The sequence below is a fragment of the Lissotriton vulgaris genome, chromosome 6 (genome assembly GCF_964263255.1).
Source record: "Lissotriton vulgaris chromosome 6, aLisVul1.2, whole genome shotgun sequence".
NCBI lineage: Eukaryota > Metazoa > Chordata > Amphibia > Caudata > Salamandridae > Lissotriton > Lissotriton vulgaris.
In genome coordinates, this window is record NC_141694.1 from 1,855,788,867 (window position 1) to 1,855,801,621 (window position 12,755).

At 41.2% G+C, this 12,755-nt stretch overlaps 1 protein-coding gene across 1 annotated transcript in view; it reads left to right on the forward strand.

The window, feature by feature from the left end:
- GCKR (glucokinase regulator) overlaps positions 1-12,755 on the forward strand; it is a 164,259-nt gene that overhangs the window by 111,277 nt on the left and 40,227 nt on the right. The window contains exons 8-13 of the mRNA XM_086928175.1: positions 3,125-3,219; positions 4,639-4,744; positions 5,132-5,247; positions 6,476-6,574; positions 11,059-11,156; positions 12,328-12,404. Coding sequence (XP_086784301.1) covers positions 3,125-3,219; positions 4,639-4,744; positions 5,132-5,247; positions 6,476-6,574; positions 11,059-11,156; positions 12,328-12,404 — 591 coding nt within the window. The remainder of the gene's footprint in view (positions 1-3,124; positions 3,220-4,638; positions 4,745-5,131; positions 5,248-6,475; positions 6,575-11,058; positions 11,157-12,327; positions 12,405-12,755) is intronic.

Consider the following 12,755-nt stretch of genomic DNA (forward strand, 5'->3'; position numbering starts at 1 on the left):
AGTCTTTTAATATTATTCCAACGTGTTCCATTGTAGTGCAGTCTATTAATAATATTACAGTGTGCTCTATTATAGTGCAGTCTGTTAATACTACTAGAAAGTGTTCCATTGTAGCACAGTCTATTAATACTATTACAGTGTGTTCCATTGTAGTTTTAAAACTATTGTGTTCCATTGTAGTGCAGTCTTTTAATACTATTACAGTGTGTACTACTGTAGTTCAGTCCTTTAATACTATTACAATGTTTTCCATTGCAGTGCAGTCTATTAATACTATTACAGTGTTTTATTGTAGTGCGGTCTATTAATACAATTACAATGTGTTCTATTATAGTGCAGTTTATTATTACTACTAGAAAGTGTTCCATTGTAGCGCAGTTTATTTTTTTATTATTTTCTTTTAGTCCTCATTTGCCTGTACCTCATAACCAGAAATTATGTAGCCAGCCACCTATCCATGCACAGTTTATTAATACTATTACATTATGTTCCATTGTAGTTTTAAAACTATTATAATGTGCTCTGTTGTAGTGCAGTCTTTTAATACAATTATAGTGTGTTCCATTGTAGTTCAGTCTTGTAATACTATTACAATATGTTCCATTGTAGTGCAGTATTTTAATACTATTACAGTGTGTTCCGTTGTAGTGCAGTCTTTTAATACTATTATAGTGTTTCATTGTAGTTCAGTCTTGTAATACTATGACAATGTGTTCCATTGTAGTGCAGTCTATTAAGCAAATTACAGTGTGTTCCATCGTAGTAAGTCTATTAATCCTACTAGAAAGTGTTCCACTATAGTGCAGTCTAGTAATGCTATTACAGTGTTCCATTGTAGTGCAGTCTATTAATACAATTACAGTGTGTTCCATTGTAGTGCAGTCTATTAATACCATTACATTGTGTTATATTGCAGTTTTTAAAATATTGTAATGTGTTCTATTGTAGTGCTGTCTTTTAATTCTATTACAGTGTGTTCTATTGTAGGCATTCAAATAGTACTACTAGAAAGTGTTCCATTGTAGTGCATTCTATTAATACTATTACAGTGTGTTCCATTTTAGTGCAGTCTATTAATATTAATATAGTGTGTTCTATTATACTGCATTCTGTTAATACTACTAGAAAGTGTTCCATTGTAGTGCAGTCCATTAATATAATTGCAGTGTTACATTCTAGTGCAGCCTGCCTATCAATACTACTAGAAAGTGTTCCATTGTAGTGCAGTCTATTAATATTATTACAGTGTGTTTCATTGTAGTGCATTCTAGTAATACTATTACAGTGTGTTCCATTGTGGTTCAGTCTATTAATATTATTACGGTGTGTTCTATTATTCTGCAATCTGTTAATACTGCTAGAAAGTGCTCCATTTTACTGCAGTCTATTAATACTATTACAGTGTGTTCCATTGTAATTTTAAAACTATTAAGTGTTCCATTGTAGTGCAGTCTTTTAATACTATTGCAGTGTGTTCCACTGTAGTTCAGTCTTTTAATACTATTACAATGTGTTCCATTGTAGTGCAGTCTTTTAATATGATTACAGTGTGTTCTATTATAGCGCAGTATGTTAATACTACTAGAAAGTGTTCCATTGTAGAGCAGTCTATTAATACTATTACAGTGTGTTCCATTGTAGTTTTAAAACTAGTATAATGTGTTCCATTGTAGTGCAGGCTTTTAATACTATTACAGTGTGTTCTTTTGTAGTGCATTCTATTAATACTACTAGAAAGTGTTCCATTGTAGTGCAGTCTATTAATACTTCTAGAAAGTGTTCCATTGTAGTGCAGTCTGTTAATACTATTAGAGTGTCTATTGGACTACAGTCTATTAATTTTATTGCAGTGTTCCATTGTCCTGCATCCTTTTAATGCTAGTACATTGTGCTCCATTGTAGTGCTGTCTCCTAATGCTTTTACATGTTTTCCATTGTACAGTAGTCTCATAATACTACTGCAGTCTATTAATAATATTATACTGTACTCCACTGTAGCACAGTCTGTTAGTAGTATTAAAGTGTAGGCCATTGTAATGCAGTCCTTTAAAACTGTTAGAATGTATTCCTTTGTAGCATAGTCTAATCACAGTATTCCAGATATTTCCCAGCACTGCAGTCCACTAATAGTAGTAAAGTGTGTTCCACTGTAACACACTTACACCGCTGCTGTCACAGTAGAGTAGACTGTGGTGAACTATAGTAGAGACAAGGAGTTCTGTCGTGTGTGTGTGTGTGTGTGTGAAGGCGAAGAATTGTTTTTGTTCTTTTTTCTGATTATTTCTCTAAAATCCATGGATGTCCTGACAGGTACTCTCATTAACACTGTTGATAAATCCATGGATAGTGCTAGAGCATAGTACAAAGATAACTGCCTTTTAATTATACCTTTCAGTTCCCTAAAGACTTACTGGCAAAGACTATCTAGTTTGTACAGACCCACAGTAAATGTTCCTGGGATCAAAGACTCGACTGACTATGCCTGGCTAAAATCTTACTGTGCATAACTTCCTTGTACGAATTGCAGGGTGGCAAGTATTATATCAGTAGCACTTGATGAGAAAGGCCTTCCTTTTCCATTTTTTTTAGACACTAGTACAGACTGAAAGCAATACATTTCTCTGCCAGTCTTAATAAAATAAGAAAAAAATGTAGTCTTCTGGATACCGTTAATCTGGTCAAAGATACTAAGTGCTGCCAACAGATACAGTTTACACATGGTCTGGAATATTTGCTGAAGCAGAATATGGTTTTCCCTTTTCAATATAATACAGTCAATGAGGCGTAGAACATAAAATGCATGGAACAAGGAAAGTATGAAGGTCACTGGACTAAAACCTTAGAATATGTCAAGTACTAGTTATATTAAAATAAAACCATACTGGGGTTTGTGGAAATGGCAAGCTCTTTCACAGCATGGGATGGGGCAGAGTAATAATAATACTGTGAGAGTGAAGGTGAGCTGGACTCAAACTAGTCTACACTGTTAAAACAAGAAAAGGGTCTGATCTTATATGCCATCACTATCTACGCAGCCATATAGCACACACCACCAATGGTGGACGATCAATCCTCATTACAGCTGGCTTTGGAAAACTCAAGACACTTGTCTGCTCTTCTGCAGGCTCCCTTCGTGGCTGGACAACTTGACTACTGCCTCAACAATCTGGATATCTTTGTTCCTGTCATGGTTGGATTCAATCCTGTGAGCATGGCAAGGTGAGACCTTGACAGGGATTCTGTTGAGTGGGCCTTCGGGCTCTTTCTTCGCTATTGAGCACATGCTCTAGGGCTAGGCGAGCTCTTGGGTATAGGTATGTGAATGTGGGTCTTGCTTCACTATTGAGTATGTGCTACACTGCCAGAAGGGCTCCTGGGTAAGGGTCTAATAACTGGGGTTTCAGTTTCTTGCTTCACTAATACATACTCCCTGGCCAGGTGACCTCTTGTTGAATGGTGTATTGAATATGTGTGTGAGGGGGGGGGGGAGTTGTTCTGTCTTTTCCACACATTTCAGTACTTGCTCTCTGCCCAGGTAGGCTCATGGCAAGGGGTCTGTTGAGTCAGTGGCATAACATTAGAAACCACGGTGTGGGGGCCCCCTTCAGCACTGGTCACAGGCCTCTGGCCTGAGAGCTCCTGACTGGGTTCAGTGCGCGGGGGCCCCCTCCCTGTACTATGCGGAGGGGCCCCCCAAGTTTTGTTATGCCACTGTCTTGAGATGGCCTTAAATCTCTTCCACTGCTAATGAGTACATGTTCCATAGCAAGGCAAACTCTTGGCAGTGGGTGTGTTGAATGTGTGGTCATCAGCCACTAGCTTCGTTATCAAGTAAATGTTTCACTGCCAGGTGAGCTCTTGGAAAGCAGTCTTTTCAGTGGGCCTTCATCCTCCTCCTTGTCTGTCAGGCACCTGTAACAGTGCCAGGAGAGCCCTTTATAATCATTGTGCTGAATATGGGACCTTCAGCCACTTACACTGCCATCAAGTATGTGCCCCTTGTCCAGAGGAGGTCATGGCAAGGATTCTGTGGAATGAGGACCCTTCAGTCTCTTGGTCTGCTCCAAAGTAAATGCTCCATTGCAAGGTGTGCCCATAGCAAGGGGTCCATTCAATGGCTGACTTAAATCCGCTTACATTATTGTCAAGCCAGTGCTGCCTGTGATGCATGGTTTTGGAGAGACCTTAATGAGGAATAACTCTGACCAGCATCATGGAAGGATTGCTTTTGCTCTTAATACAAAACACTTACATTTATGTAGACTCAGCCCCTCTCAGTTCTGTAACACTATAATTGGGGCCTCTTTGCAACTTAGATTCCTGCTTGAAAAGGCACCCCTCAGAGACCTAGGAGAGTCTGATCAAACTATGTAAGGTCCTGGTGAAGGCCATCCAAGGGTCCTCTGCTTGTGGGCCACTACATACTTGGGTCTGGGGGTCAGCTGCGTTGAAGGTCTGTTTTGAGCTTTTTTCCGTTTGGTGGAGGCATAGCAGTGCCTGTCAGCAGGAAACTGATGGTCTGTTGCAGATCATTCCAGGGTATACTGCACATCATGTGAGAACGTATTGAGAGCGATGCGGGGGACTATGTTGATAGAGTAAATGTCCTAGTTCTTGATTGAGATTTTTCTGTTTTAGGAAAGAAAGCACCGAGGGCTGGCACAGCTCCTTCTTCCAGGTAGCAGAGAGGATGCAGAAGCTGCAAGAGGCCCAGAAAGCCTTTGTTCTCAACCCGGCAGTTGGGGTAAGAAACAAACTGTAAAAATGTTCTTGTCTTTACTGCAGTATTGCTTGAGGACATGAAAGCTAGTGTTGAGACCCAATAAAGCATGTTGAAAGCAAAGTAAAGTTTCCCAGACTCGGGTGCAAAGTGCCATTTCCCACTTAACCCATTGATGTGCCACTGATAAGAGTGGTACATGGGTAGACACCAGCTCTTTGCTTTGTGTTGAGGTGCAGCCCTTTGGTTTGTCATGAGAAGCGCGCTCTGTGATTTGTGTTGAGGTGCAGCCCTAATGGCTTGTGTTAAGACATTAGACTATGACTTAGGCTTGTGTTTAGATCTCCCTCTCTCCTGTTTCAGTCTTTGCTTCCAGCCTCAGTTGCTTACTTTTCCTTCTTCTTCTTGTAGCCTGAAGGCATCTGTGGTTCTTCACGAATGAAAGGTGGGAGCGCAACAAAGATCCTCTTGGAAACCCTCTTCCTGGTGGCCCATAAAGGTGACTCCAACGTTGGTATATCTGAGAAGTAAGTTATCTGAGTAAATACGTCAGAAGGGTTGAAACGTTATATTTCCTATTGAAAGGTTAAAGTTATCTTTATAGTGACTCCTTTACCCCTAGTCCATGGGGCCTGTTTCTATTATCAATGTGTGGGTTTCCCTTTCACCTGTTGGTGCAACTGGAAATTCAGAGTGTACTTCACACGTGTCCCTTTGCCTGTGCACATGCTCACCTTTTCCAATTCCTTCCTGAAAAAATGAGCTAGTTAGGCTTGAAGCTCACTTATGGTCTGCTGGATGCTATGGCAACCAGGTATAATTCTTCCATGAGCAGAGCATCAAGTGGCCACTTGCTCCATAATTATTCTCAGCCACTTGTTATTAGTCAGGGCTGCTTCACAGTCCATTGTTTTTTGTACACCATGTCACCTCGGTTTGGACCCAGCCATATGCAAATTAGTCTTGACCATGCTCCAATAGGAGGTGTCCACCCGGAACTGCAAAGCAAGGTGCTCCCTGAACCAAAATACAACCAATGCAAGGCCGGTTTCACCCTTATGAGGACTCTTCAGTTATGTATAGCTTAGTCCCAGTTGCAAAGTGTGTAGGAGGCCCGCGTCTCGACATACTCGCCCTACCTCAGGCATCACACTGAAGTATGCAAAAAACTGATGAATAGACTGCTTGAATTAATCTCAGCCACTAGTAATTACTCAGGGCATCATCCGAGTCCATCGTTATTTTGCACACCACGCCACCTAAGTTTGGACCTAGTCATATGCAAATCAGTCTTGGCCCTGCATCAATAGGAACAGTCCAGCTCGACCTGCCTAGTCATGTTCTCCCTTAACCACAACATAAGCAACCCAGGACCAGATTCAAATGATGCTCATCTTAAAAGAAATCTCATACACTTTACATTACTATGAAACTGTGCTGAAATACAGTCTTGAAAGAAGAACATTTCCAGGTAGTGGGACTTTCCCTGGGTATCTATGTCATTATTTTTTAATGTGTGATCCAAGTATCCACATAAAATACCACATCTATTCATTTGTAAGAGAGCCACGTACTGATGTTCATCACAAGTACACCACCCTCTATATCTGCTCATGATCCAATCTCCTGTATGTCCATTGGTTTAATACAAATTTCCTGCAAGATAGAAATATTGATTCATGGCTGTTTATTGGCTGGTTTACTGGATGAAACGTGTTACATTCCAACTTCTCACTATATTTTTTGTCTCTCTAGATGTCTCCTGGAAATCCTGAGGACCTATGAGCGGGCGCACAAAGTCACATACTCTCAGAGCAAGAAGATCGCTGCCCTGGTCAAACAGTCTGGTACAAGGTGGGTCCAGCATGATTGGGCATGTCCAGTGGTGAGCTTGCCATCCTTGCATCAAGTGTGCTCTTAAATAGAGCAAAAGGATGAGGACAGGGTAACTTTCTCATTAGCATAAACATGATAGACTCAAAATGTGGCCTTTTTTAATAAACAATTTCATTGTTTTTTCAGAAATTACTGCCAGCCGCTTTTGTGATGTCAGCAAGTCAGCCTTTGCTCATTATATGCCTTGGCACTAAGTACATAAGTCATCTTTTGGTTTGAAAGTGATGACACTCAATATCTTGTCAAGCTACCTTTTTGTTCCTAAGGTGCTGTACTATCTGGTTCCACTAAGACACCTTGTGGTAATGACACACTTTAAAAATCTCAGAACATAACATAGCATTCCTGAGTCTACAATTGCTGCTCTTAGGGACACAAAGGCACATCCCTGCTGTGCACTACATTTTATGTGTTGGAATCCCTTTAACCTTCTATTGTTTTACAGTTAATTAGTAGGGTTTCCTCACTGTCACCATTTGTGTGGAATTTGTATACACAAGCATCTATGTGTCAGTGGCTTTGCAGCTAGAAAGGTTAACAATTGGACACTTAAGGAAAAATGTTTAGAAAAGAATATACCAGGTAGTAAAGTAGAATCTTACACTGAGAACAAGGAGAACCAAGTATGGTTAACCAGCTACTATATTGGGTAAAAGTTTTCATTATGGCAGCCAAAAGTCGAACTCATCATATGTGTAAACACATGATACTGCATTGTATTTAGCAGATTATAATGTGAAGTGGGTGTCTCCTCAAAGGCTAAGTTGTAGCTGCATCTGGATAACATTTACAGAGGTCTTCAGTTCATCTAAAGTAGAGAGGAGCCATTTACCAGCTTCAAACCCCAATTTCTTATTTGCCATCCCTTGTTGCATGGCATAGTCTAGCCAAATGTATAGAATAATAATAAAGTTCATGGACAATTAAGAAAAGCTTTGAATATAGAAACAATAGAAATGGAGGTATAGCAAGGTGCTTCTAACATTCCTGTTAGTGGCTTGATATATCTCGGGCCAATGGACTTGGTGTAAGAAGGTGGTTAAGAATGCAATGATACACTTACGTCATGGTTAATAGTAGTGTGATAAGCTGGTGACTGGGTTAACAATGCTATGATACGCTGATGATCAGGTTAAGAATGCTGTCATGTGTTGGTGAACCAGTTATGAATGCTGTGATATGGTTGTGGCCAGGTCAAGAATGCTACATATACTGATAACCTAGATAAGAATGCTATGATACGCTGGTGGCCGGGTTAAGAATGATGTCATACGCTGATGACCAGGTTTAGAATGCAATAATATGCCAGTGACCAGGTTAAGAATGCTGTGATATGGTGGTGGCCAGGTTAAAAATGCTACGATATACTGGTAACCTAGTTAAGAATGCTATGATATTCTGGTGACCAGGTTAAGAATGCTGTCATACGCTGGTGACCCAGTGAGAATGTTGAGATATGCTGGTGACCAGGTTAAGAATGTAATGATACTGGGGCGTCCTAGTTAATAATACAATGATACGCTGGTGACTGGGGTAAGAATGTTATGATCCTCTAGTGACCTGCGTAAGATTGCTATGATATGCTGGTGACTGAGTTAAGAATGTTAACATGCGCTGATGACCGGATTATGAATGTTATGATGCGTTGATGACCTGGTTAAGAATGTTATGATGCGTTGGTGACCATTTGAAAAACGGAGATAGTGATGGAACAAGTTGTTTGAGGCAATGCTGAGAGTTAGGGTAATGGGTGTTCTCTGTTGTGATGCAAGAGCCAATTTTGAGGATTATAGGCGTGGGGGGTATAATTGTGGGTGAAGGAAGAGAAGGTAGATATTTGCAGTGATCAACATGAGGAGGTTGATATATGGTGGAAAATGGGGCACAATTGGTTGCAGAAGTGATATCAGTAATGGTAGCGAAAGTCGGTGTCGCCCGTTATGCCAGCATGTCTTCACTCCTGATAAGTGGTTGCACGTCGGTAAAAGTCACCACGTTGAACCGGTGCTATCCATGCGGAATGTTCACTCAGTCTTTTTCCGTTGGAAGAGCCCCTATCAGTCTAAGCAAGGTACTCCTAGAATCAGAGATTCAGCAAATCTGCTTATGCCCCCTTAACATCTCATCGATCTCTGCCTGGTAGATGGCTGCTGCTGCATTAGGAATCTGATAGGACACAGGGTTGCTAGAATGGGGCGTCTGTGTGTACTCAACAATGTAGATGCCATTTTGTTATCTCTGTATATTTTTACGGTCTTCCTGCTCAGTTGCTACTAATTAAAGGGCAAGTCATATAGGTCCCACTATAAAACCGCTGGGCATATACCCTAAAAGAACTGGGGGAAGAGAAAATTCCCCCTCAGCATTCACCTTTGGTGCGATTCTAATAGTCAGTACCAGATGGTCATAGTTGCAGTGGGGCTTTTTTTATCATTAAAACCGGGTATTGGTCTGTGTTGTCAACTACACAGAATATATATCTCACTAAACGTCATTAGTGCTTTCAAGAGCACATGAGATTTGCTTTATGTCTTGGAATGCACTGTCCAGCTACAAGCTCTCTGGGCAAAGGGATTCCACTGTATAGACTACTTGACACTGATGGATGACTCATTCTACAAAAATAGAAATATAGTAGTCTAAACAAACATAACCCTGAGCATAGGGCATTGTGGAGTGTTCTGCAGAACCCGCTATCCCGCTCGGCCTACCATGGTCAAGTCTAGAGAGAGACCTCAATGCTTTCATGTAGCAACTGAGCAGCAAGCAGGTGGAGCAGGTTATGTCTCCCATATGGCATATCAAGGGCACAGAAAGGGATGTGCCAGAGCTGTGGGGGTGGTGTATGCCATTAGAATGCCAAAGGATTCACAAAAAGGTTGCAATGTGAAAAAAAGAGTACCCCTGCCAAGAACCCCATTTTTGGAAATTCTTGTAACTTATCAATAGCTGCTGGTCTGTGCATTGATGATGACTGGGTTTCCTGTAGCATTGTCTACATTGACCCATTTGTACAAATTGCCTCTGGCGGATGTGTTTGCAGTGACCTCTCATTCAAGGCTGCAACTCCAAGTTGAAGAGCCCTTCCCAAAAATAAGTATACAAAGTGATACGTAATCCCTGAAGGGATGGGGTAGTGATACAGAGCTACTAAAACCCACTGACTTGCTTGTGCTGTTAAATCTTCATTAAGGGACTCTGAATTAGGCGTATGCATCTGGGTTTCAAGAAAGGCTGTGGGAAGGAACATGTTCATCTGCATCAATTCCCTGTAATCTGCAGAATCGAGCACTTCACTTGCACCACATTCCAAGGTGTATCTTCTGGGTTGAGGTACACCTCTCTAGAAAAGGGGGTGATGTGCTCCAGGCTTCTCTGAATCTGCTTCCGTAAAGTTTGAGTAGTGCTGCGGTGTTATCAGGAATGCATTTGTGGCTGCGGTGGTGTTCAGTCTTGCCCCCTCCACAGCATGCATGGGATATCAGGCAGAGACCCAGATGTAGAGCAGAAAAGCGACAATGCAGAAGTTACAGATGTCATCTGTTCACTTACTCTTGGTGCACTTTTTAGATGTTTTCTGCCTCATATGCCAATTTCTTTGTCTAATTCCAGTACTCAAGAGGTTTATTTGGGGAAGCTGGGCTAAGATTTAGTTTATTCCTTTCCTTGAGATCTTGGACCACCAAGTTCTTCTGCTGTCTTTGTGGACAACTCTAGCCTCTCCATCTCCAGGATCTGACTGTGGGGTGGGCACCACCAGAGAAGCCTCATGTCCTATAGAGTTCCTGGTGGACCAATTCTACTGGTCAGTCCGTGTCTGCTTCTTCTGATTGGCATCACAGGTACTGGAAGCATCTCTGGCTCCATCTATCTTGCAGCCCTCTCACCGGAAGCTCTCAGAAGCGTGGGGGGCTTTCTTCTACTGAGGTATTTTTCAATGCCCAAAGATGTGCTCACCAGATTAGGAAGCCTTAGCTCCCCAGCCGTAGGACACCCTAATGTTCCTTACATTCTATTACTTTACCACTCCAAAGACATCATCTTAATAAGGACAAGATGGCTTTCTAAAAAAGGTATTATTAAAACCAAGGTAAGATCTGCAGTCATCAACCCTTTGCTCCCATCAACCCGTTGCTCTCATTAATAGTCTGTTCACCTACCTTTTAAAACCTTAATACTGCAAACAAGATAAGAAACAATGGAAGCAGGTGAAACAAAAAGACCTTGGGCAGATGACCTGAGAGACAGGAAACATAGACATCTTTTCCAGAATAACAGAAATGTTGCATGGTCCCAAAGTATCCCTGAAATTCTTTGAGAATTACAAAAAACCCTGAAATGTTCTCAAAATGTAGGCCTAAGATGACATGAATACATGTAACACATTTTTTGAGAATCTGGTCCACTCGGTTTGTCCCATGCTTACTCTGCTTTCTCTCTAGCTTGCAGAAGAAGGGTCACCTATACATCCTCGGATGGGGCACGCTGGGACTTATGGCCATCATGGACGCCGTGGAGTGTATCCCGACATATGGTATAGGTAAGGACGCCATGGTATATGAAAGAGAGGATCAGTTTACAGCAATTATCCATGGAATGTGACGCAGAGAAACCAAACGGCTGACTCCACATTGAATAATGCGTTATACATCATTACTGATTGATGCATTGCATCTTATTTTATCAGACAACCGACATATTAAAAATGATCAAATATTTAACAAAGTTTTAGGACCTGGTGCCGTTTTTCGTGCTATTTAGATTATATTTGATAGATGTTTGGAATTTAGATGAAAGATACTAATTAATAGTTTAGATTTGAATAAATTGAAACAGAAAATTGAATGACTTTTATTCATTCAAAATGTGTTTTTTTTGTTGGTGTCTTTTCTAATTTTTAATATTCGGGTCAGTTCCCCCAGGCCATTAATTGACGGTTTCTTCCTCTTCCTTCTCCATTCTTGAAATACTTTTTATTTTGTCTGGACTGTCTGATTGTTTCAGTATCTGCTCCCTTCTCCTTTATGCTGTTGTCATTTTTTTTAGTTCTGGGATTACAAACAACCTTTTGATTTTACTAAAATTATACATGCAACATACCTACTTGTAGGAGTTTTCAGCCAGCTGCCTTCATCCATCCATTCATCTGTGGTTGTCGCTCACATTTTTCTTCAGCCCAGTAAAGTATACAGCATGGGGTAATGGGTCAGCCCACTTTAGGCACTGGCTAACTTCACTTTAAGTGGCAACATTCAGCTCTTCACGAGGAGCACGTCCATAGACAAAGTAGTTCCATTCGGGGCCAGGAAACACTATGACTACTGTGGTATTGTTGAACAAAACAGCTAACACCTATCAAAGCGAAAAAAAATACAAAACATTGCATTAGTGAGGAGGTGCCCTATGAAAGCCCTGTACTTCCCTTGTTGTAAATGGTCAAGGGGTAAGAAATTCATCTTTCTCCAGTTCTATATAGACACAATGTAGGTCTTAGTGCTGGTGACTGATTTTTTGACACTCATTCCGCTGTACTTGGATGGGTTATGCTTGCTGGAGTTGCACCCAGGCCGGCAGGGCTTGTCTAGTTAAAGGCTTCGGTGGAGGCTCGGATCGTATCTGATGTACTTTTACTCAGTGCAGTGTTACGGGGGTGATTGTTAGAACTTACCTGTGTAGAAGAATTCCTTGACCCTGTATTTTGTGTTTCTCAGACTACAGGGACGTCCGGGGATTCATCAGCTCTGGCTACAGTGGGATGCAGAACAAAGAAGGAGACTTGACCTCCCTGGTAAGGTATGAATGAATCTATGAATGAGTAGTATAGTTGTTAGTTCGTTTTCTAGTATGTGATGGTGCCAGTAAACAACAGCTTGTACTATTGGTGTATGGTGAGTAAAAGTGTGTGAAGGCCTTTTTAACCTGATGCAGAGATCACTCAGCCTTTCACCTGTAACTTTCTCTCCCAGTCAATAGAGCTTTTTCCCTTGTTGTGGGTCTCATATTGCCAAGAAGCCTTGCTGTGCTTGTGACCTACAAATAATACATTACAAATCATGGCTGGATTATACGTGGGTACACTGCATCTGACTTCATGGTACACAAGTCAGTTGTGATCAATTACAAAGCTGTTTTAAAAAAT